This window comes from Aristolochia californica, unplaced genomic scaffold (assembly GCF_029961685.1).
Source record: "Aristolochia californica isolate CCGP_79_NKW_82.1479 unplaced genomic scaffold, dmAriCali1.0.hap1 SCAF_13, whole genome shotgun sequence".
NCBI classification, from domain to species: domain Eukaryota; kingdom Viridiplantae; phylum Streptophyta; class Magnoliopsida; order Piperales; family Aristolochiaceae; genus Aristolochia; species Aristolochia californica.
Genome location: NW_027181804.1, coordinates 27063652 through 27088454, shown reverse-complemented (window position 1 = coordinate 27088454; position 24803 = coordinate 27063652). Strand labels below are relative to the sequence as shown.

General features: G+C 38.7%; 1 protein-coding gene across 3 annotated transcripts; it reads left to right on the top strand.

Moving 5' to 3' along the window:
• The first annotated feature begins 1217 nt into the window (after positions 1–1217).
• On the top strand, positions 1218–24803 carry LOC137948729 (uncharacterized). Of its 3 annotated transcripts, none has more exons than XM_068794884.1 (13): positions 1218–1733; positions 2975–3141; positions 3238–3341; positions 4169–4246; positions 13481–13584; positions 21047–21133; positions 21389–21591; positions 22005–22206; positions 22302–22352; positions 22445–22543; positions 22718–22777; positions 23314–23438; positions 23525–24803. In XM_068794884.1, the coding sequence occupies exons 1-13, from the start codon at positions 1452–1454 to the stop codon at positions 24516–24518; spliced, it is 2556 nt and encodes an 851-aa protein (XP_068650985.1). In that variant the 5' UTR covers positions 1218–1451; the 3' UTR covers positions 24519–24803. The 3 variants fall into 3 exon arrangements, with proteins under 3 accessions (XP_068650985.1, XP_068650983.1, XP_068650984.1); XM_068794882.1 differs by having other exon boundaries at positions 4166–4246; XM_068794883.1 differs by having other exon boundaries at positions 1219–1733; positions 4166–4246; positions 23317–23438.

Below are 24803 nucleotides of genomic sequence, written 5' to 3'. Positions count from 1 at the left end.
ATCTATGGGTCTTAATTTGATCGATCGATTATTATCTAAGTCGAGCTGAAATCCAAATTGAAAAACCCTATTATATCTCTGTGTTGTTGGAATTTAATCAAACGATATTATATTGTATAATACTTGTTGTTTCATCTCTTCTAGTACTCGTTATTTTTCTCTTCACATGGGAGAGGAGTTTTCTTTCACTTTTAGTTTCACTGAGTCAACTCTCTCTCTCTCTCTAACTATATACAAAGAGCGGTTTTCTTTCGACTTTAAATTTTAGAAAAGACTGACCAAAGCCACTCCATTCTAGGACTAGGCTGAGTTTTGAGTGACAACAAGAGAGAAAAACACATCTGTTGCTTACATTGTGACAATTCAATTAGATGCACTGATCAATCTAATTCTTCTAACTGTGCTTTCAGCCACAGCATGACCTACTATCCAAAACTCAGTTCAACACTTTATCTAACTAACACATTATGTTTTTAAACTATGCCAAGTAATTAGATTCCCTCCAACGTAAGTTTAATATCCAAAAGTGGATTTTTCTATCATCTTTAGAACTTGCCTGATAAATATCTACGTAACCCTCAATGTCAATATGTCTATGTAATTTATACACCAATCCTTGTCCAAAACTCATCCAATAAGAAAATATATCGGAAACAAGTTATTTGATCCACCTACTATATGTGTACTTTACAACCAATTTTTTCAACTTTTGGAATTCAACATTTCCATTTAGACTCCTAATCACTTTGACATTAGTTGGATCCATTGATGTTTCCTACAGCCTATAGAGAAGCATCTTTGTCTCTTTTAACAAATCCAACGCATATCTTCTCTATGAAAGAACAAACTAGGATGATATTATATCACCTTAATTCCTCGAAAGTATTTTGATAACTCAAGTCGTTTGAAAGTATTTATGTAGACAAAACTTTACGTTTTGTATTACCTTTGAGAACACTTATTCGCTTGTCTTTTTTAACAAAGACCGAATGATCTACAAAAACATCTTTTGATGTCAAATTTTAACATAGTTGTACTAAAATTTTCAAATTATACTCAATGAGATTGTTTCAATCTATATAGAGACCTACTTATTTTTCACACCTTCTTCCCCTTCGTCACAAATCCAATAGGTTGGTTCATGTACATACCCTGAAAAAAAACATTGTTTCAAGTTAATGGAGACCTTGAGCAAAATTGGCAGCAAGGGAAAAAAGAATTCTTGCCTAGTTGAGTTTGGCGAGAGGAGGGTTGCCTCTTTTACTAATCAATGTCATACGCCTAGGTTTAAGGCTTTGGCCAGCAAAAGAAGAGGCAACGGGAAATAGCAACGGCGTACGTCGGTATCTGTCTAAGGCTTCAATGTCGGACGAACACTCTCCCCGCTTTCTTTAGGGCTTAGCTGATCGTGGGTCATTATCCTTTTCCACTTTTTCCGCTTGTCGTGAGAAATGGCGTTGGATGATCCTTCCAGCAACCTGAAGACGGCAACTCCTGAGATATCGAAGCTCTGTCCTACTCCCAGCCCCAATGGTGAGAATAGCCGACAATCTGAGCTGAACTCCTCGCGTCCACACGAAGCGGACAATTCACCGCTCACTACGATTGTCAGTGGCAAAAAGTACATCCTCTCGGTTGCTCGCAGGATTTCGGCGCAGCCTCTGCAGATTCCCCATCCAGGAGTGTGGGGAGTCCTGACTGCTATTTCCAAGAACGCTAGGCTGCGGCCTCAGGTACTGCCGTTTGGAAAAGTCTGATGGCAATGTATTTGCTCGCTTGGCTTTTTTGTTGTCTTCTGGTTTTTTAGTCTTATAGAATACTAGAACCAAAAATCTCTCCTTCGTTTTGTTCGACGGCACCATCCCCAGAGCCTTCTCTGGGGGACATAAGGATAGCTGTACTACGGTTCACTTATATGGGCTCGCCGTTTATTTCAGTGCCCACTCATGTTGCTATATTATAGTTGGTAATGTCGTATGCGTGTGTCTTGTTGGACCATCAGAGAATTCCTGTCATCATTCAACTGGCGGGTAGGGTTAACCATCATCCTAATCACAGATCTTGAGACTTCAGCTCCATTCTGCGAGTTGAGCGTGCAGGACAATTGGTGTTCTTCCACCTGCTAAATTCGGCAGAATATGCAGCTTTTGAGTCGCTAAATGATTATTTAGTGATGATGTGAAGTCTCAGAATTTTTTGATTTTTGGAAGAAGGAAAAGAAAAAGTACAATCCACTGTTCTTGAAGAGCTGCTTTATTACCTTATAGTCAAACCTCTTAGGTGGCTGCTTTTAGCTCTCTGCTGTGCCAACTAACCTCTAGTTTAAGTAAAAAGAGCTCCATTATCGAAACAACTCCACCTCGTATGATAGACTCTAATTGCAAAGAGATATATCCGACACGGTCATGCTTATGCGTGCGCAGACAATCTGGTGGTGATTATTATACTGATTGTTTCTTCTACAATTATAAAGCTCATGATAAATGCTTCGGAGCAATATATGAATATTTGTTAGGATAATGTAATTTCTGATCTTGCTTATAAATAGTTTTGTTTCATATAACAAGTAGTTCTCTTTCTGGTTGCTTTTCTGACTGTCCAATGTGCTTAATTCATTATGAATCAATGACTCCGCATTGTGGTATTCCTTATTACCCATGCTTATTTGTAAGGTGCTAGCTGTATAATGATATTATTTTTCTGTTTGAAAAAATGTGAAGCTTTTGAAGGGATTCCAAAAGGAAGTAAAAATATGTGTTGAATAGTGAGAATCAGGGTTTCTGGTACTGGGTGTTGCTCCACTACATCACTGATTACACCTCATAAAACAAATCTTGTTATGTTTATTTTCTTTCCATAGGTGAGGAAAATGTTTTATGACTTAATTGTTCCATATCTTTTATGCATAGACCCTGCTATTAGATAAGCATATTGTTTGATAAACGTGAAGTTTATGTTCAACGTCTATCTGCAGGGTATGAATATTCTTTTGGATGATGATGAGCATTGCCTTGGTCGTTTGGTAGAGGATGAAAGTTTTGTAATAGAAGGAGGTGCCGTAAGTGCAAAACACTGTAAGATTTATAGGGCTGAAGATGTGGGGGGCCAATCAAGTTTTATGGTCTTCTTGAAAGATACCAGGTGTTACTTTTGAATCTCTGATCGGTCTTTTTGTGGTCATTTGTATTTATAAGTTAGTATTCCGTAAATTTTGTGACCCTCCTGAGCTTTTTGCAGTACTAATGGGACATACCACAACTGGGAAAGATTGAAGAAAAATGCCGCTGGAGCTAAACTTAAGCATGGAGATATTATATCTTTTCTATATCCACCTTATCAGGGTAGCTTACATCTTTGATTTTGCAGTCATTGTATGCTTTGGGTTGACTGTGGCATTGAACATATGCTCGAGGGAATGTTCAAATTAATTAATCGCCGCTTGAAAACTGATTACGATTTGTTATTCATTAAAAGGTTTATAAGAAAATCTTATAAAGCTCATTTAACATCCCCCTGAAACTTTGTCAATTTATCAAGTTCTGATCATATTGGTCAGGCAGTTCATTTTCAATATTTAACTGTCCAATATTTTTTCTTCTATAAGCTTATGCATTTTGATGCAGATAGGTGTTCTTCTATCTGTTTGCCTTTTGTATTGGGCTTATTTTTTTCAAGAATAGCAGTCTGTAATCTGAGTGGGTTGCCACGTGTTGGAAGCTCTGGTATTTTTTAGGAGGAATGGCTGAAGTATACTTTCTGCCTCCACGGAAGGATTCCCTAATGCATTTACTTTTTCTTTTGGTTTCTATGAGTGATCCTAATGCATGCGTTCCTACAGTTCTGCTTTCAGAAAACATTCTTTTGACAAGGATTTGATGTTTCTACCGGACTTCGTCACAGTATTGGTTAATTCTGCTTTTTTAATGACGATTTATTTATAGGTGGAATTTAAGATTCTTAGTTTTTGCAATGCAAAACTTATTGTTATGCGTGAAAACATATGGATTTTTGGTCACAGAATGTTGAAATTAACTCTGGAAATTTTACAAAATGAGTTTTAAACTCATATGTGTACACAGAACTCTAGTTTGTCTTTGGGATCAAGAGTTTTCTATTAGGTTGCTTATTCTTTTTCCTTTTCCTTCTGGATTGTTACTGGTGACAGAAGGTGCTCTTGCATTTGTATATAGAGAAGTTTGCAAGTCCAGATGCACAGAAGATGGAACAAGCTTCAAAAGAAATTCAGGTATACATATAATTGAGAACATAAAAGAGCACCTGTTGAATGCAATAACATTCCACTTTTAAAAAAATAAAATGCAATAGCATTTATTATTTTTCGTATATTTATGTAATGTAACTCTTTTATAATTCTTATTGCTTGCTTAGATACTGGATAGGGTTATTGGAAAAGTTTAATCAGACATTGAACTGGATCCATCTGTATATTATGTGTTAAAAGTTTAGGGTTCTTTAGTAATTACATGTGGGGTTTGTTCTGCAATACTGTAGTCAAAGTGACCCAGACTAGTAGTTTAAATTTGGTGTAGTTCAAATCGGTTCAATTCCCTCATGGTTAATGGGGAGTTGACCTCTGATTGATTGGAGATTACTAATGCCAGTTTGAGCTACTTTGTAGAGCCATACTCGGAGGAAATGCCAAGCAGGCCATAACTTCCTTGGCAACCTTAAAGAGTCTCTTGAGCATCCTCTTGGAATCTCTAGAAAAGCCGTTCATCGAGGATGAGATTGAAACAACAGTAATATCAATGCCACTGGATAGTGGTCGACCAAATTGGTATAAATGGGAGTTCTTCTATATGAGCTGACATTTCCTCAAGGTTGAATCAGTAGCAACAATGAATGACTTTCATGCCAATGGGCTAACATTCAGAAATATGGGCGCCTCCCTCGTAGATTTGTTCCCAAAAAATCCAATGTGGAAACTCCTTTAGATTTCAGGCCAATCAGCCTCATCTGAGGCTACAAGATCATATCGATCATATCTTGAATCCTTGCAACAAGGCTTAACGGAACACTTCAACATCTCATTAGCCCATGCTAGACAACTTTTATAAAGGAGTGAAGCATCTTGGGCTGGACAATGGTGGTTCATGAAGTCACAAACACCTCTAGAAGAAGCAAAAAACCTAAGATGATAGTCAAATTAGATTTTGAAAAAGCTTTTGATAGGGTGAACTGGCAACACCTTGGTGAAGTGATGGAGCACATGGGCTTCAGGGCAAGATGGTGGAGATGGATTTGAAATTGTTTGTCATCAGCGACCTACTCCATTCTCTTAAATTGATGAGTGTGTGACTATTTCAAAGGATCTGGAGGCATTAGATGAAGGGACCAATCTCCCTGCTCTCCTTTAATATGGTAAGAGAAAACCTTACTGGTCTTCTCCACAAAGCTAGAGAGATTGCACGGCTCCAAAGACATCACCCGCCTTTGGACATCTCCATCATCCAATTGGCTGATGGCATAGTCGTATTCATCAACAGCACTCAAGAACAGATCCTCAACCTCAAAGCTGTCTAGCAATCTTCGAGCTACTATCCTTACACAAGTCAACCATCTACGGTTTCAACCTCAACCATGAGAATTTCAAATCCATAGAATCCACCTTAGGCTGTCAAGCTGGATCCCTCCCCACTGCTTACCTGGGTCTCCCCTTAGTCTCGTGAAGACCGGATAAAATCCTATGGAATTTTGTTCTTGGAGGAATTGAGAAGCGTCTATTAACTTGGAAGGGTGGCTCCTCTCAAAGTTGGGCATCTGACCCTCATTAAGTCCTCCATAAGCAGAATCCCATCTTACTACCTCTCCTTCCTTCACTGCCCGATGAGTGTGGCCCAGAAAAGAGAAAAATTAATGAGGTTTTTATTCTGGAGAGGAGTGGAAAATGGCTTCAAACATTACCTGGTCAAGTGGATAGATGTAACAAAACACAAGCAGCAAGGAGGCCTGGGCGTCAGACCTATCAAAGCAAATCAAGCAATACTAGCGAAATGGTGCTGGAAAATAAATTGTTGTATGGATGCTATCTGGAGCTCAATTGTGTTTCACTAAATGAGGTTAAGTCAGAACGACTGGTAGTTTGGAGGAGACAATCTCACAAGACTCTCCCCCCTTTGGAGAACAATCGCCAGAATTTTTCCCATGATTCATAAGTCCTTGTGCTTCTAAGTCCACTGTTTCAGGTACATTATTCCAGGTTTAATACCAATATGAGAAGAATGGTATTTAACTATTTCAGGGTTTCCAAATCCACTGTTTCGATCTCTGTCTCTTTGATTTCCTCGTCCTCTCACAACTTAAGTGGTATTTGTATCCTGGGCTGATGTATCTCTCTTGGGTCCAGCATCAACATTGGAGCGACATCTGGCTCTGCTTTTAACGCTCTTGCACAAGTGTCCACAGAGGATGGATCCTCTGTGCTGGTTAATACCTGAGCTCTAACAGATTCATATTCTGGGCCCAACGCATGAAGGAAAAAAGCCACTCTAAGCTCCTCTCACTGTCTTTCAACTTCTTGTTCATCTAACAGAAAGGAGGATGATAAACACATTATCTCTTGCCATGCACTATCCATTCTCCAATGAAATCTGTGATAGATTTATCACCTCGCTGTATAGTAGAAAAGCGTGAACATGAAGATCATAAATTCAAGAGGGATTCTTATCATGAGAACATCTTTTCTATAAGGTGATTCTAATCCCCTTAGCTGTATCACAAAAAAATTACTTGATTGCTAATTGAGAGTATATACTATAGAGATTACGTGAAATAACAATGTAGTTATTAGTTTCACAATCTTCAGTCATTGGTGAAGGAGGCTTCTCAATAAGAAACTTAAGTTTCTTCTTTGAAACTAGAAAGTCTCAACTGCAAGAGACTGCACCATATAATTCTCCCATTCAATTTCATAGTAGTATTATAAGTAATAGAAATATCTTTCCGGTCCACCATACTGTGCTTAACCTCTTCTTGATAAGTCATAATTCAGTTCCACACTAAACCTGCTCATTAACACAACAATACACCACTGGAGTGCAATTCAGGATTTGTTCTTACGAAGCAGAATTAAGTACTCAGTAATACAGCAGGTAAGGGCAGATTATATGCAAAAAATTGTAGTACAGCATGCTCAAACAAGATGAAACAGTATTTAACAGTTCCAAGCAGTGCAAAAAACTAGCTCAGATGCCCAGTAAAGGTTTGATAAACAGGTTGCAAGACAAATTAAGGCAGTTAGCAGTAAATAACCCTTCTGGGGGTACAATAGTATCATAGAATGAACTATGAGATGCTTAAACCATTACCCTAAAGTGTTAGTATTAATAACTTAGAATTTATGTAGTTTTCTTTGTTTTTTAAGAAAGTTGTTTACTATAGAAAGTAGTTTCCTAGGGTTTATGGGTCGCAGGGGTACTTATCCTCTATGTTCTACTATGCCCGCAACATTGGTTGGTTAGAGGCCGTCTCTGAACAAGGTTGCTTTGACATCTCCCTGCTCTAGTTCACAGATGACACCATTTGCTTCGGCATCAGCACACTTGACCAGGTCCGCAACGTTAAGACCCATCTCGGCTTTTTGAATTCACTTCTGGTCAGAAAATTAACTGGGGAAAGTCAACCATAATGGGATATCACATCGACCCCCCTTGCTTCAGACTATGGTAGAGACTCTAGGATGTCCCATTGCGATTGCTTCCACATACTACTTGGGTCTTCCTCTTATTGATTGTAGACCCCGGATGGGTCTTTGGGCTCCTGTGATTGAGCGATGCCTCTCCTCTTGGAAGGGTAGGATGCTCTCCAAGGTTGGTATATTAATCCTCTTAAAATCATGCATCGCGTGTATTCCTAACTACTTCCTCTCTTTCCTGGCTTGCCCCGCCTCTATTAGTCGGCGCATTGACATGATCAAGAGACGTTTTCTGTGGCGTGGCACTGGAAATGAGTTTCACTATCACCTTGTCAGTTGGGATGAAGTGTAAAATCTTTGTGAGGGCCCGGGATTAGGCACACCAAGGAAATGGGACATGCTCTTTAGCTCAAGTGGTTTTGGAAGCTCAACTCTTCCTCGGGGACTTTGTGGAAGCCAATGGTTGCCTTCAAGCTTTGGTGTCTTGGTGATAGATGGATCACTGGCAGCAATTATCGTCATCTCTCCCCCATCTGGAAGACCATGTTTCATTTGTTCTCCTCTTTCCGCACTGCCATTCGGTTCTTTGTTGGAGATGGCTTCAGTCTACGTTTCTGGACGGATTGGTGGTTGGGCGATGACTCTCTCGCCTTGTCTTACCCACCACTGCTTCAACTTACCGCCTGCCACTACTTATTTGTCTCTAACGCTTGGTGGAATGGCTCATGAAATATCTGCCTTAGACACGGCCTTACTGATGAGGAAGCCATTTCTATTTGTGGCTTGATTGATAGTCTCGATAGTATTATGGTTCGCCCTCAGACGGCTGATTGGATGATTTGGCTCCCTAATGACAGTGGGCGATTCTCGGTCTCCTTGGTCTACCGTCATCTTATGGGATGGACCCGGCCTCCTGCCCCACATCCGTCTGCTCTTGCCTTGCGCCTCTCGGCCTTGCCCAAGGTGAAGTTTTTCCTTTGGAGTGTTTGCCATAACAAGATCCTTACTGCAAACAACCTTATTAGGCGTGGCAACACCACTCCCGATCCTCTCTGCCCCTTGTGCTAGACGGTGGCTGAAACTGTGAATCACCTTCTCCACTGTGACTTTGCCTGGAAGGTCTGGACCTACATGATTGACAACATGGGACTCAACTTCTGCATCCCGCTTGACTTGAGCACCATGTGTTGTTTTTCTTCTGAAACCCGCCTGCCTAGCCTCGGCAAGCTTCTGTTGGCTGCTTGCATTGCTTTCGTTCCTTGGTGCCTCTAGAAGGATAGAAACTCCAAATGGTTTGACTGTACTTTCCGCTCCACTGCTGAGGTTTCCTTCACTGCCACTGGGCTCATATCTTCCTAGATCTGCTCCTGGAAAGAGTTTCCTTGCCTCTCTTGTGCCCCGGTCCGCACCAATTGGAAGATTATCGCTCAGATGTTTGTCCCACTACCCCCTGCTTAGTTGCTGTTGGGGAGCCTCCTCCTTCGAATATTAGAAGCTAAACTTTGATGGTAGCTCCTTTGGGAACCCGGGTTTGGCGGGGGTGATTTTTGATCCAGGGGGCATTGCCATCCTCTCTTACTCTGGTCCTTTTGGAATTGTTGACTCGACCACTGCTAAACTCACCGGTCTCCTTCACGGCTTGCAAATTTTTCAGAACCGCTTTAGTGGTCCCTTTATCGTGGAGGGAGACTCCAAGATTGTCATCGGATGGTGCTCCACCTCATCTTTCCCCCTATGGCGTCATTGGCAGATTTTTCTTGATATTTTAGACATTGTTTTTTTTTTTTTTTTTTTGAAAAAGATGAATATATTAACAAAAAAAAAGGAATTACAGAGGGACGGGGAGCAATTCCCTAACAACAAGAGATTGAAAGGATGTTCCTGACTTGGCAAACATATCTGCCACTGAGTTAGTAGATCTCGGAATGTGAGACCAAATACAAGAAAATTGAGAAAAAATTTCAAGGATTTCCCGCAAGGAATCCCAATGGCGCCATGGGGGAGAGGACACCTTTTCACACCAACCAATTACCACCTTCGAGTCCCCCTCAATGTGAAGAGGACCACTATAAATTGTATCCACCATTTCTTGTACTTGGTCTCATGTACTTAGATCAGCCAATCCGGCTGCTGATTTGTATGCTAAATTAGGCCCCCTCTTTAATCTCTTGTTGTTAGGGGAGATCTCCCTTGATGTATCTTCTCTTTCTTTGAAATAAAATTATCAACATTAAAAAAAAAAAGGATCATGGATGTGATTATGAATACTGTTCAAGTTATAAATAGAGAAGAAGGGTCTCTTACTACCAATCTCTCCCTCTCTTTCTTTGATACAAAAACTTAATATGGTATTAGAGCAGATTTTTTTAGGGTTTGTGAGTTGACCTCGTCAACTTATGGAGGTGATGTTTTCTCTTCCTTCTTCAATTTCCATCTTTGTGTTTATTAATAGTGTTTATTCTTTGTTTTAAGTCTTGTCTCCCATTAGTGTAATAATCTCTTGTGCCCCCAAAAGTCCCTAGTTCTGCAAATCTGTTACGGACTTCAGCGCATTGCAGACTTCTGAAAAATCCCAGAGAAAAGCGGTGATCTCAAGCGCTCTTTGCAGGTTGGTAATTGTGTGTGTCAACTTCCTCTTAATTAGGAGGCCTCTAATGTAATTTGTTTAATCTCCATTGTAAGGCTTTGCTATTTTTTTAGTCTGCCATCTTCAAGAACGGGGGTACATGTATTCCAGTACATAGCCTTTCTGTGAGACAATTCTAGAAGAAGGCAGGGGGAGGAATCTTATTTGTTTTTTCATCCCACAACCTGGTAGCATCAACAAGTTTGAGTCAATTATCTAGGTTATACTATACATTATCTTGGCATTGTCTTCTCTGAACTGTACAGAAACTTGTCTTATGTTGGGTACTGAAGCTTTATTGGCTGCGATTCCTCTCTCGGGTTTTACAATGCATTATTCTTATGGCTAACATGTCCTCTTCTCATGGTGATTGGGCTTCTTCATGTGCTCCTCTTGTAAACCAAAGAGACCTTTTTCATGTCATTGGTTTCTGCAATCATCTTGCAGTAATTCCGTGTTTACCACTACTATACTTTTGATGACTTATTAGAGTGAGAGAGACTGCCTTGGAGGCCCTTTGTTAATTGGGAGATTTACATAGAAGTGGCTGTGCAGAAGTCACAAGACAAGAGTAAATAGAAAGAGTGAGAGGGGGAAGGCAATTGGAAAGGCAGGTTGGTTGTTGCCTTTTCTGCCATGGTTGCCAAACAAGCTGTGCTACTCTTGTGCAGGAGATTGGTTTCTCCCATGACCTTGTTCTTTTTCCAGTTTGTGGAGTTCGCCTTCAACACAAGTAAGAAATCTATCTTTTTTTTCGTTTTTATTTCTTCTCACTCAGACAAGGTCAGTGTAATCAATTATACAGGTTAGTGAAGTCACTCTTCCATAAGTCGCCGTCTTGTTGTTCTAGTTGTTGGAGTTAAAGCTGATCAAATTGCTGGTCAATTGTGGTTAATCTTTTGGTCCAACTTGTTGGTTAAATTTGATGATCTGACACAGTGGAATATTTTGTAGTCAATCCTCTAGTCTATTTTGATGTTAGTCCTTTGGTGGTTCTACCATTGCAGCATCTTATTAATGCGAAATTTGGATGTAAGTTTGTGTTTTTGCAAACTTTAATCTACCTATTTCTCATTCCATTTCATATTGTGTGGACTCTCTTATTTCATAAGACCAATGCCTTATATTTTTCTTTTTTTAGAACTCTTTATTTCTATTTGAACTTTTAGTTGCTTTGTGTGGTCCAAATTTTGTGTTTGGAATTTTTTCCTCTTGGTTTTGGGAATTGAGTATGTCACTTCCTTCGTTTGAGTTCCTTGAGTTCTTATTTTGTTAATATTTGGGTGATTTTGTCCTTAGTGACATTTTATTGCCCTTAAGTGGGTTTTCTTATTGCTCTTAATTTGGTTTTTTTTTTTTTTTTTTTTGCCCTTTAAGTGGGTTTTCTACCGTTGTCCTTTAGTGAATGACTTCTCTTGCTTAGTGTTTGGAATCATCTTTGTACCGGTTTTGAATTTTCTTCATTGTTTCACCCATATTTTTTTACCCTTTTTTTGGGTTGTGCCCTTGGTGAAGGTTGTGAGATTCCTCATTTACTTTATTAGTTATTCTTAGAATATCTCGAGGTGGTTTATTATTTAGGGAGAGATGGAGGAAGATGAATGTTGTAGTATCTTGAGTTTCTATTTTATTTAAGCTGGGATCATTGATGTGCATGTGTTCCCCAGCTTGAGGAAGAGAAAGCATATAAGTGTGCAAGTATTGATAAAGTTTAATCTAAGAGTCGTCCTTCATGTGCAATCTCAAAAGCTGAAGACCACATAGAAGCCACAATGCAATAACTAGCCACAATTTTTTAAGACCAATTTGTTGTATTTTAATCTTTAAAAGTGGGTATTTTGTGTGACATATTTTACAACAAGTTGAAGTTATATGTTCCATTTTGAGTGAGGGGGGTTGGAGTTTCATTTCCTATAGAAAGTAATTTCTTAGAGTTTATGGGTTGTAGAGACATGGATGTAGTTATGAAGATTTTTAAAGTTATAAATAGGGGAGAGGGGTCTATAAGCTCTAAACTTTTCCTGACCTCTTCTCCTAACAAAATTCAGTAGGGCAATGGCACAAAAAAGGAGAACACAAGAGTAAGAGAAGGTTCATTGGTCAAACAGAAAGTATTTTACCTAAATGAAGTTTGAGACAATAGAAAGGAATTGGAAAATGAGTTGCTTAAATCTCTCCTGATTTATTGAACAAGGCTTTGATAACATGAAAGAATGAAATAAGATAATATGAACTCAAAAAACAGAGACCAGGTGATTTCTTCTATTTTATCATATTAGGGCTTAAGGACGACCCTGAGTTCTCCTTTTTACAGCTATATGACCCAACCGCAGTATCATGACAAAAATACCCTGAAAAACATAACTTTCAATCACTTAATCTGAAAGAAGTGGCAACTCGTCTTTAGCAAAAGAAGATAATTACAAGAATGCCTTTTCTTAACATCTCTTGACTGAAGCCAGTCAAGATAACTTTTATGGCTTCCACCCTCTACACATTATAATAACATGAAATGTATTGAAGGCGTTGATCTGATCAAGCTCTTATTAAAGTTTTACTTTTTTTTTTTGAATGTGATGTATATATTAACAGAGAAAATTACAAAGGACAAATGAGCAAATCACTAACAACAAGAGATTGAAGGTTTGCTCCCATCTTGGCGAGCACATCTGCTGCCAAATTTGCAGATCTCAGAATGTGAGACCAAATACAAGAAAATTGAGATGCAATTTCAAGAATCTCCCGAAAAGAGTCCCAATGGCGCCATAGGGGGGAGGATGCATATTCGCACCAACCAATTACCACCTTTGAGTCCCCTTCAATGTGAAGAGGGCCACTACAATTGTCTTTGAAAATGCGGAGCCCATTGAGAAGGCCTTGGAGCTCAGCCGACGTTGAATAAGCAATGCCTAACGGGCCAGCATACGAGAAACACTGATTTCCGGAGGGATCCAAGATAACAATTAGAGTTTTACTTGGAAGCTAGTCAAGATAACTTCTTACAAATTGCACCTCTGAACATGTGATAGTAGTAACTATATTGAAGACCTAGGCTGTTATTATTGGTGCTCTCTAGTTTTTTTATTTATAGAATATGTTTCCTTTCAACAATAATGTTTATTATTTCTGTGCTAATGTTTTATATTTTTGTACTTTTTGTATTTTATTTTAGTTTTTAAAATTTGTACTTTCTTTTGCAGAGGAACTTGGTTCTGAAAGCAAGCGACTAAAAGGTCTTGGTATTGGTGCACCTGAAGGTCCCATATCTCTTGATGATGTTCGAAGTCTTCAACGATCTAACATGGTATTCCTCTTATTAATGTATTGACACATGTATTTTACAATGTTCTATGGCATAAAGGATAAATTTTGGTGGGGGAAAGGCTAAATGCTTTAATCCTTGTATAGTGTGTTCAAATTGGATGGTAAGCTATCTATTGCCCTTTGGTCTTTAGAAATAGCAACTTTTCAACGGGATGGAAATTGAAGATATTATGCTGACATTGTTCCTTTCAATGTTGGTTTCATTGTAAAATTGGTCATGAAATCTGAGAGTTATAGATCTTTCATTCGAATCCCACTGGAGGAGCTCCATACTTTTTCATATACTTTTACGAGAAGAACCAAGGAAATGGACGAGAAGAAGTCTTTGTGGGCCAAAGACATGAAATTAGGTTCCGTTCTAGAAAGCAAAGAGGAAGTACTTACTTGCAAGATAACGCAGAGAAGAACTAACACAAAGCCCGAGCTTATTGATACCCCAACACCCAATTTGCTAGACTTAAATCACCCACCTGCCAACGAAGGTCTCATAAACATCAATCCAAAATCCATTGAAACAAGTTAGAGCTGCTAAAAAGTTTTCTTTTGATCAAACTGGGAAATTTTTTTTGTTTTAATTTTTAAGAAGGATGTATAAACTATTAAAAAAGAGGGAGAAAGAATACAAACCTAACTAAGCAGATCTTCCTCCACAACAAGGTGTTGGAGTGAAACAAACTGGAAGATCCTGATCTTGATATAAAAAAACGATTCAAAGATGCATAATCTCTGGCCTACTGTGCTCCAACCTATGGGACCCCTATAAGACTCTATCATATTAATTATGGATCTATGAGACTTCTGACTATGAGAATAATGTAAGACTCTTCCATATCTATTCTTCAACACCCCCTCTCAAGTTGGAGTTTATAACTTCAGCTTGCAATGAAAAAGATTTTTGGTCTTCAATCTTGGTATTTCATTGGCTAAATGTTTTTCATAGATGTTAAACCTTCATCATTTGTTCTCCTCCTTTCTTGAATATTTTGGTCACATAAAAATTATTACAACATGTGGAACAAAATACCTTTTTTTTGTACTTCTTCTTCTACTTCTCCTCCTCAAGCTGGGATAAAAAAAGATATAGAGACCCAGCTTGGACAAAACACTGTGGGAGAAGAAAATCACTCATAGTTGTACAGCAAAACTCCATACACGAATCAAAACGGTCATAATCTAAAACACACTCCACTTTTTTTATGGCGGAAAACCGATCTAACTTTAGGGCTTAACAAAGAGATTGCTCACTTTTTAAGGATAACTCAAACTCAAATCACCTCTTGTGTGAAAAATAAAAGAATTGACTTAAGCTGAATATTGGACACACTCCTATACTTTTTAGGTAGTGGGTCTAGGCATGACTTTGAAGTGATAAAAACACAAGAAGATAAATTGAAGAAATACTAGAGGAAAACAACCTTAACCTGAAGGAGGCGTCTATGCAACACTCAAAGTTCCAAACGAATCTAGAATATGACCTTTTATTTTTTATTTTTAAAAACTAAGGGAGACTATAGCGGTGGAACTTAATAAATTTGATGCAATATAATTGTTTTGGGGGGTAACCATAATTTTTGGAGTTGACGATGTGTTAGATACACAACCAAGTAACAAAGAGTTGACTCGTTATTTAAATCAAACGAAACCTTAGTTTCAAAACAAAAAAACTCAAAACTTGAAAACAACATTGAAGTAGGAAATTTTTGCATACCTTGAACGAGCACATCATGGAGTGATTAATTCTGATCAAAACTCTCTGATTCTAGGATTCTAGGAGAAAAGGAAACTTAATTCACGCTAATGCATGGAAAGATAATAGGAGAGAAAATAAGAAAAAAGAGATATTTTCGGTAGAATTGACCTTTAGTACTTTTGATATCAATATCTCCCACAATATAGATTAGAATTATAAAACTTTTGTTGAATAAGAAACTAGACTCAAAGAGCTTTAATTTGATACCTGATTTAACATAAAAATCTTCGTTTTTGAATATGTTATGATCTCTTATTTTCTTCATTCTATTGCTTGACGATTGCCGATTCCAATGCGAATATCTCCTTACATATAGATCAGATTGACATGAAATTTTCTCCTTCTAAAACTAAACCTCGATACCTTTCGTTTGAGTATAACATTTCTTCATAAAATATACTTTTTTTGAGAGAAAGAATCTGATAGATTTTGGACTGTAATCTGGCCAAACTAAGTACTCTTTCTTCTTTAGCCAGCATGACTATTGACTCTTTCGATATTGATATCTCCCTCTAGAAAACTCAAATTGAGAATTGGTTTTATAGGTAATAAAATAGACTTACAAATCTATCTTTTGACATATAATTCTCAATATAAAGTCTCGTTCTTGATGTCATAAAACGCCTCGTAAGTTGAAATTTTGTGTTGCTACTTGAACTCCTCTTGCAGTCTGACCTTTGCTGCTTCAAATATTGATTTCCCTTTGTAGAAAACTCTGATTGCCAAAATTTTTTTGCATTGGAAAGTAGACTCGAAGATCTCTTTGTCAATATATAATTTATTATATGAAAAGTTCAGTATGGAGGTGCGAACGACAAGAAAACAACGGGTACTAGAACAGGAAAGAAAGAGAAGAGATAAAATACGAACCTAAACTACTAGAGATGATAGATCAAAGAAGGAATTACATTATCTCTGTGGGTTGATCGAGTCAACTTAGGGAACCCTCTCTAATTCTATGTTGAATTTATGGAAAAGAGAAAAAAACTTCTCTGATTTGATGTAATTTGGGTATAGTGAGCTTCTATTTATATTAGAGGAAACAAGTAAAATCTAATTACAATTAAACTATCCTTATCCCAGTTACACCCAAAGTTAAACACTAAAAGATAAATCCTAGAATAATTGAACAACTGAACATAAATAAAAGACTAACATATTTTTTTTTTGAAATAGCGTTTGAAGACTAACATAATTAAAACACTTTTAACTGAGATTTTTTTGCGAGACCCCCTCCTGTTAGACTCTTGTAAGACTCCATATAAATTCTGGCTCTGTGAGACTTCTTACTCTGAGAGTTATGTAAGACTCTTCCATATCTATTCTTCAATAATCTGAAAACTTAGAAATTCAAGAAAACAAGGAAGACAGTCAATCCCAATAGCATAGTCACCGGAGAAGAAAATTCTTCAATAGAGACTAGATGAATTCTCGATCGAAACAGGTGTCTCAAAATCCTTCCAAGAAATGATGAGCCCCATTCAAGCACACCTGTTTGCACAAATAAAAGACTCTCAAAGCAACAAGTATGTTCCTAAATGAACATAATGTCCTGAAATATCAGAGGTCTGAGAGCTCCAAGCAAAAAGGCAGTAACTAGAGACATGGTGTGAATGCTGAAAATCAAAATTGATCTAATTCAAGAAACAAAATTAGCAGAAACCCAAGAATCCTTCATCAAAGACATGAGGGCATTCACATCCAAGTTGGTATCTGGTAGATGCCAAAGGTTCAGCTAGGGGTTGTCCAGTTATCTGGGATTGACTCCTTCAACTTACTGGTTCATATCTAAGGATCCTGCTCTGGAGCAGTAAGACTAGCTAGGGAAGACAACTGGGTGAGGTGGCCAATTGCAATTATGGGCCAACTGATCTAGCTATTCTCTCATGAAGAAAACAGGGGCTCTAGCTCTATCACAACATCCATGAGACAATTCTTAGATTTCATTTCATATCACACCCTCATAGATATTCCAATGTTAGAGGCAATGTATGCATGGTGAAATAAATGGCAAAACCCCACAATTTTAAAGCTAGATAATTATAGCCAATCAGGACTGAACCAGTTCCCTCAGGGTACAGCTCGAATATTATCAAGATCAATTTCAGACTACAGCCCAATCATTTTCGAAACAGAAACTGAATCCTGGGGTCCTCCTAGGTTTGAAAACAAGTGGCTGCAAGACTCCTCTTTCTGTCTGAGGTGCAAGGTACTCCAAGTGTGAACTCTTGAGAAAGCTTAAAGCTCTTAAAGCTGAAATCAAAGAATGGCAGAAAGAGAAATTCGGCAAGATAGAGGAAAAGAAGTCCATCGTGCTGTCAGAATTTCAACAATGGGATAATTTAGAAGAATGTCAGAAGATGTAATCAGAGACACTCTTAATGCTAAGTATGACAGGCAACACATCAAGAAAGAATCTACTGGAAACACAGAGCCCCCTTCAGCATGATGAAAAAGGGGGACACCAATACTATATTTTTCTACACAATTGCAACAGCTCACGAAAGGAGAAACTGGATGTCTGTATTGTCAATTGAAGGGAGGCAAATCACCAAGAGAGAAGAGATAATTGGCAATTTCTTAAAAGTTTTTTAAGGATTTATATTTAGAGGAGGATTTGTGGAGATCTGTAGCCCAAAATCTAAATTGTAAAATGTCTGCCTCCTAAAATGGCCAGCAAACTTGAAGCACCTTTTGCGATAGAAGAAATTGAAACTGCCTTAAAAGCTCCATCTGATAAGGCTTTGGGCTTGATGGATACAACATGAATACTTCAAGAAATGCTGGCTGTTCATCAAAGATGAAATTGTTGAAATGTTTATTGATTTTTACAATAACGGGATCACTGCAAAGAGCTTAGGAGCAACTGTCATTGTGCTGTTGCTAAAACAGTGGGAGCAGATAAGATAAAAGATTTAAGACCCATCAGTCTATTAACCGGTGTTTATATGTTTATAGCTAAAGTATTGGCAACTAGGCTGAAGCAAGTCTTACCTCCAGTGGTCAATGAGTATCAAAATGGATTCATTCAGGGAAGGCAGATTACTGACTCCGTGTTAATTTCATACGAGCATATTGATGCTTTAAAAAGAAGGGGCTCTCCCATTTAAAAAACAAAGAAGGGACTCTCAAGGGGTCGTTTTAAAACTTGACGTGGAAAAGCATTTGTCCAAGTTAGTTGTCTGTTCCTTGATTTCAGCCTAGAAAAAATGGGCTTCAACAGCAAGTGGAAGAGTTAGATAAATAACTGTATCTTCTGCTTCCTTTTCTCATATTGTTGATGGCTAATCTAAAGGTAAGAGTTAGATAAATAACTGTTTCCTCTGCTTCCTTTTCTCTTATTGTTGATGGCTAATCTAATTTTGGCAGCTCAGGAGGTCTTCAGCGAGGAGACATCCTGTCTCCTCTTTTATTCAACCTAGTCAGTGAAGCCTTTTGCTCCCTTTTGTTGGGGTGGACATCGGGTCGTGTTTTGCGTGGAACCTAAACTGACCTAACCCGAAAAAGTGGGGATGGGGTTTCGGTTTCACCTGTGGGTCGGGGACAGAATGGGGATATGAAAACTGGGTAGGGACAGGATGAGAACAAGTTGCAAGGATGTTTGTTTTGGGGTTGGGGTTCATGGTCTGGTTAGGGTTTTAAAAAACACAACCCCAACCCGACCTGTGCTCACCCCTACTATTTTCCTCTTTGGGCAGCAAAATGGATTCGTTTTCTGGTTTAAGTCCAAAAGCAGGAGGCTTTCGTATTTCCTAATTTCAATATGCAAATGATACAATAATCCGCAGTGAAAAGGGGCAGAAGATCCCATTATCAGTGTGAAAACTCTTCTGGAATTATTTGGTCCCGAAAGTGAATTAGAATAAATCAGGAATGATAGGGATCAATTTAAACCAAGTCCAAGTTAGCAAATCTAAGCAGTTCTGGATTGTACCAGCATTGAATTGCCAACTAAATATCTGGGTCGACCTACCAAGCAGCTCTGGAACCCTATCTTAGAAAGGTTTGAGGATAGATTAGCTTCCTGGAAGGGAAGGCTCCTCTCCCTAGATGGGAGACCATGCTTATGAAGTCCACCCTTACAGGTCTTCTAAATTATATTTTCTCTATTGGAGCTAGTGTCATTGCAAGGATAGGAGCTCTGAGAGAAATTCCTTTGGTGGGGATCTCAAGAAAAATTCTGACATTCTCTTGTAAGGTGGGAAACAGTTTGCCAAAACAAAAGAATGGGAGGCTTGGGAATTAGAGACCTGAAGTCAGTTAACTCAGCTTTTCTAGCTAAGTGGTAATGGAGATTCTCAAATGAAAAAGTTGCCCTTTGAAGAAGAGTACTTGTGGAGAAATACAATATGAGCTTTGAAGCATGGGGCCCAAACGTTAACCAACAAGTAGATCTTAAAGACTGTGGAGAGACATTTGTAAGTAAAAGAACAAATGCTCAGCCTTATTCAATATCATGTGAAAGGTGGTAGCAGCATTAAATTCTGGACAAACCTCTGGGTTGGAGAATCTGCTCTCAGTGTTACCTTCCCTCTTCTCTTCCAGGTGGCCAGAGACAAGGACATATCAGGGCAGCAATCTTGAAGGGCCGGAGACTGGAACTTCAACTTAGCCCTGCTCTACCCTCTTTTTGTTCTTGACCAAGGTGAAGATCAGCCAATTTGGAGCCCTTGTTTGTCTAATATTTCTTCATTTTTTATGGACTGCGGCTCGTAACAAAATTCTCACCTGTGATGAGTTGGAAAAAAGAGGATGCTCAGTGGTAGAAAACATGGTCAAGCAGAAGGTAACTGGGAAGAACATCAGCTCACATTCTCACTCACTGTTCTTTCAGCTTTGCAGTCTAGGCAGTTGTCTTCTAGGAGTTTGGCTGGAAGTTTGTGTCTCGAATAGCTACTCTTGCTTCATTAATCAGCTCATTAAGGTTTCCTTTCCTAAAGTGGGAGATATTATCTGGATCTTTTGGGAAAACATTCCTAAAGTGGGAACTTCTGATGGAGCAAAAGAGGACTTTTGAATTACAGTCCATTTCTTTTGGCAGTGTAATTGACAAAGTTTTACATAACTTTCTGCTATGGTTTAGCGTTTTCGATGTGTTTCGAAGCTCTATCATCTGGCAGAATTGTAAGGAAATTCTCTCCAGCAGTGAAATTTCTCCTTGGGTTTTGTTTCCTTAGTTTCCCATTCCTGGTGATTGCTTGAAATTAAATTTTTATGGCAGTTCCCTATATAATCTTGAACCTGCTTGAATTGGTGGCACAGGCTGATATCTTAGGGAGAAGTTCTCTCCCACTTCTTTGGAGGGTGTTCGTCTTTAATTCCAGAACTTCTCTATTCCGGTAATTCTGGAAGGGGATTCACCAGTCATTCTCTCTTGGTTTGGCAAGAAAAAAAGACCCTCCTTGGAAGCGCCATCATGTTCATGATGACTTATCTCATACTTGCTCTCTGGCAGCACACCCTCCAATCAGGCAACTCCCTAGTCCCTAGTCAACCAGCTGGCTAAGCAGGGTGTTTCCCGCCTACATCTTGTTGTAGGGAGTTCTTTCCCTCTGTAATTGTGGGCATTTGATCCTTTCTTTCTAATTGTTCTTCTTTTCAGCAAAAAAATCATTCGCTATTTAAAGAAAAAGAACAATTTTTTCTATTTTATATTATTGGTTTATCTGAAATGTTTTTCTGGCAAGCGCAGGAGTTAAGAAAGCAGCTGGAGTCTCATGTTCATACAATTGAAGCACTGAACAGTGAAAGCCGTGCTGCTGTTGCACAGCATGAAAATGTATGCTTTTATCTTGTTATGGGGTTTGATTTTTTCTTGTCTGTAATGTAGAGTGCTAATTATGGTATTAATAAGTGGTAGTAAGTTTTTAATCGGCAGGAATGTAGTCTTTTTTGAGATGGAGATATATCTTCTATAGTTTGATCTATTTGCTGCTATGCTTTTATCTTTAGATGGACAAAAACATTTATGAGCTGTATTTGCTCGTTGCATTAGCAACTAAGATCTCTTTGTCCCTCTCTTCTCTCTTTTTAGGAGATAAAGTTGCTTAAAGAGTCACTATCAAACTCGTACCTTGATCAAATTAAAGAACTTCAACTTATGTTGGAGGTTAAAGAGAAAGAACTGGATGTGGTTACTGCAACATCTGCTGAGAGACAGCACGACGTGGAGGATTTGAATGAAAGGCTTATTTCATCTATGCACTCACGTAAAGATGCCGACGAGATAATTAATAGGTAAGGACAAAAATTTTCTAGCATACAATTGCATGCATTGAACTAAAGTTAGAGTCAGGTGCATCCCAAAATAACTAGCCGAAATTAGGAGGCTTCTTCCAAGTAACAAGAGAAGAACTTTCTATCTCCGGATCCAAATGAGCCTTCTTTATAGTTCCTACACGTGGACAGTTTTGGTTGGAGACTTACTAATAGGTACTGCTTCTAATACCATATCATAGTTGGGTCCAGGTCCATCCCTAAAATGATTAGCCGAAGCTAGAGTAACTCTTCCTAGGTTATAAGCAGGGGATCTTTCTAATCTTGGATCCGTGTGGGATAATTTTTAATTCTTTCTTTTTTTTGGTTAATGAGAAAAAGTTAAACCTCTTTGTTATTTTTGGTGATAAAATTGGTGCACATAAATTTTGTAGTCAAAAAGCATCTATATCTGAACTTGAAGCACAATTAGATGAAGAACGGAATCAAAGAAGGGAAGAGCGGGAGAAAGCTGCTGCAGATCAGAAAGCTGCATTACAGAAGGCTCATTTAGAAGCCCAAGAAGAACTGAAGAGGCAAACTGATGCTGCATTAAGACAACAAAGAGAAGTGCAAGAGGTTATCAGTAAGCTTCAGGTTGGATGAGTTTTATCCTGTTGATTTAAAGAATATACTTCAGATCATTAAAGTTTGACATGAAAGGCAATTACATTTTATTTGAATGTTATCAGGAATCAGATAAAGAAAGCCGTTCACTTGTTGAGACATTGAGGTCCAAACTGGTGGGTTTCATTGCTTCACGCTGTCATTCTCAGAGGTCACTTCAAATACTTGAATAAAAAATGCATCTGATTCTAAATTTCCATTGCTACAGGAAGTCACCAGGGAGAGCTGTGTTATGTCCGAGAAGAAAGGCAGGCAGTTAGAAGCTCAGCTCCATGAAGAACAGCTTGCCTCTGGAAGTAGCAAAAAGGTACTAACTTTTGCCTTTGTTTATATCTTAAATTCATCAAGTCATATGTTAGGATGATGTGCTTCATTGAAGTAAAACATATCTCTTTATTACAGTTATTTAATGCAATGTGTAGTTTATTCCATGCAAGCAGAATTGCAACTTTTTGCTGAATTTCTTTGCTTGGTGTAACAGAGGGCTGAGACACTGGAGTTGGAAATAAAAAGACTGGAGAAGGAACTCGAAAATGAGAAGGTAGAAAAGAAATGCTTCATCCTATTATAGTAAAACAAGTGAAGAACCGAGGAGGAATTCTGAGTGTAAAAATGTTTCCTTAAAATTATTCTTGCTATCTCAATTTAATTTACATACTTTGCATATACTACTGAGTAAAAGTAGTCACTTGGTTTCTGTTAGAACCGTTGGAATTATCTGTTGAGAGATGTTAAAGTTCAGGGAATAAATTTTTATTCTGTTTCATGTTTTATGTTTTATGTTTTATGTTGAGGGTATAGTCACCTAACTCGTATGGAATGACAGATAGGCTTTTACTGAAGGGTATTTTAGTCTTCTCATTGAAACAACTCATGTAATCTGATTATAGAAAGATTAGGGGTCAAATTATGCCCTGATCTCACTTTGACCAGAATAAACACTTTCTGGAGTTGGCTATTCTTCACTCACAACTTTGTCTTTCTTATTTTTGATAAATCTTACACTGTAGATATCCTTGAATACTATAGTTCCTCTGCTTTTTTGTTTAAGCTGACATTTTTCATTATTATTGTTAGCAGCTAGCCAGGGAAGAAGCTTGGGCTAGAGTTTCTGCTCTTGAACTTGAAATATCTACTGCAATTCGTGACCTTTCCATCCAGAAACAGAAGTATCAGGGTGCTAGAGAAAAAGTTATTCTTCGGTAAGAGCACCTATTTGATCTGTGTTGTTGCTCTCTGTATGTCATACAGCTATTTGATCTATGCTGTCATCGTGGATGTGGTACAGAGAAACCCAGCTTCGTGCATGTTACTCAACCACAGAAGAGATTTCCGCTTTGCTAGGAAAGCAGCAAGAACAACTGAAGGCGATGCAGAAGACTCTAGAGGATGAGGACATTGATGACAATACCTCAGTTGACATAGATTTCCTCCCTTTAGAGAGAAACATAATTGGTGACTTAGCCAGAGAAAGTGGAGCCCACCCAAGGATCAACTTGACAAGAGAGAATGCCTCTACCATCCCCAAAAATGGGGGGACACAATCTAGCAGTGATACTGCAAGTGCCACTGAAAAACAAGACGAAGGTCAAACACAGGACATGGAGTGCACGAGTCCTGACCCATCATTGAAGGGCTTTGGTTCTGACATAAATGGAGATGATACAGCAGCAGTTCTAGGTGCAGATCCTGTTGAAACTGAGCGGCAGATTGGAACTGAAAGTGAGGCTCATGATACCAGATCTGAGGAACACAATTCTTGTTTGATTAAGTGCAGCAATCTTGCTGGAGACACTATGCAGCTTGATGAAGAAACACAAGCCCATGAAAATGAGATGCAAATAGTTGAAGACAGTGGCTCTCCGGTTCTACTTCTTAAAACAATGGAAGATTCAGAGCCTGGAACTATCAGAACTGCCGACCTTTTGACCTCTGAAGTTGCAGGGAGCTGGGCAATTAGTACAGCTCCTTCTGTTCACGGGGAGAATGAGTCCCAAATGAGTGGAAATGATGGTGGGCCTGCATTGGCATCCTGCGGTGATGGACCGGCAGCTGGGAGTCAAACCCATTCTACTGTGCCTGTAACTGACAAATTGAATCAGGAACGCCAGGCTCTGAACAAGATGATTGGAATTGTTGCTCCAGATTTGAGAGACCAGTTTAGAGTAGAGGCTGGGAGAGAAGAGACTGGTTCAGTCTCAGATGCAGATACACAGGAGGGTAGCGAGCGCGTCGATGACAGTGATGATGATGTTGCTACCGGAGAAGATTCACTTGGGTGATCTTCAAAGATGATGGGAGGGAGACCCAAGCTGTGAATATACGAAGATAAGATAGCTTGTTCCTTGCAGGAAATTGGAGACATGGAACTCTTTTCTGACTCCACATGTAATTAATTCTGCAGTTACTGTGAAAAAATAGTAAATAGCGTTCTCTTGTAGACGAATTGCTGCTATTTCTGTACGTTTTTTTTTTAACTGTAGCGAGAGAATTTTCTGTAAGAAATCTCCATTGAAATTGAAGTGGTTGAAAGTGTATGTTAATGTATTCACTGATTGAAGTGGGAA

Excerpts from the sequence above, each read along its gene's own strand:
- LOC137948729 (XM_068794882.1), top strand. The coding sequence starts at position 1,452 with ATGGCGTTGGATGATCCTTCCAGCAACCTGAAGACGGCAACTCCTGAG. Across the intron at positions 3,342-4,165 it reads TCTATATCCACCTTATCAGG|AAGGTGCTCTTGCATTTGTA; the intron begins GTAGCTTACATC and ends TACTGGTGACAG. Across the intron at positions 4,247-13,480 it reads AAGCTTCAAAAGAAATTCAG|AGGAACTTGGTTCTGAAAGC; the intron begins GTATACATATAA and ends TTTCTTTTGCAG.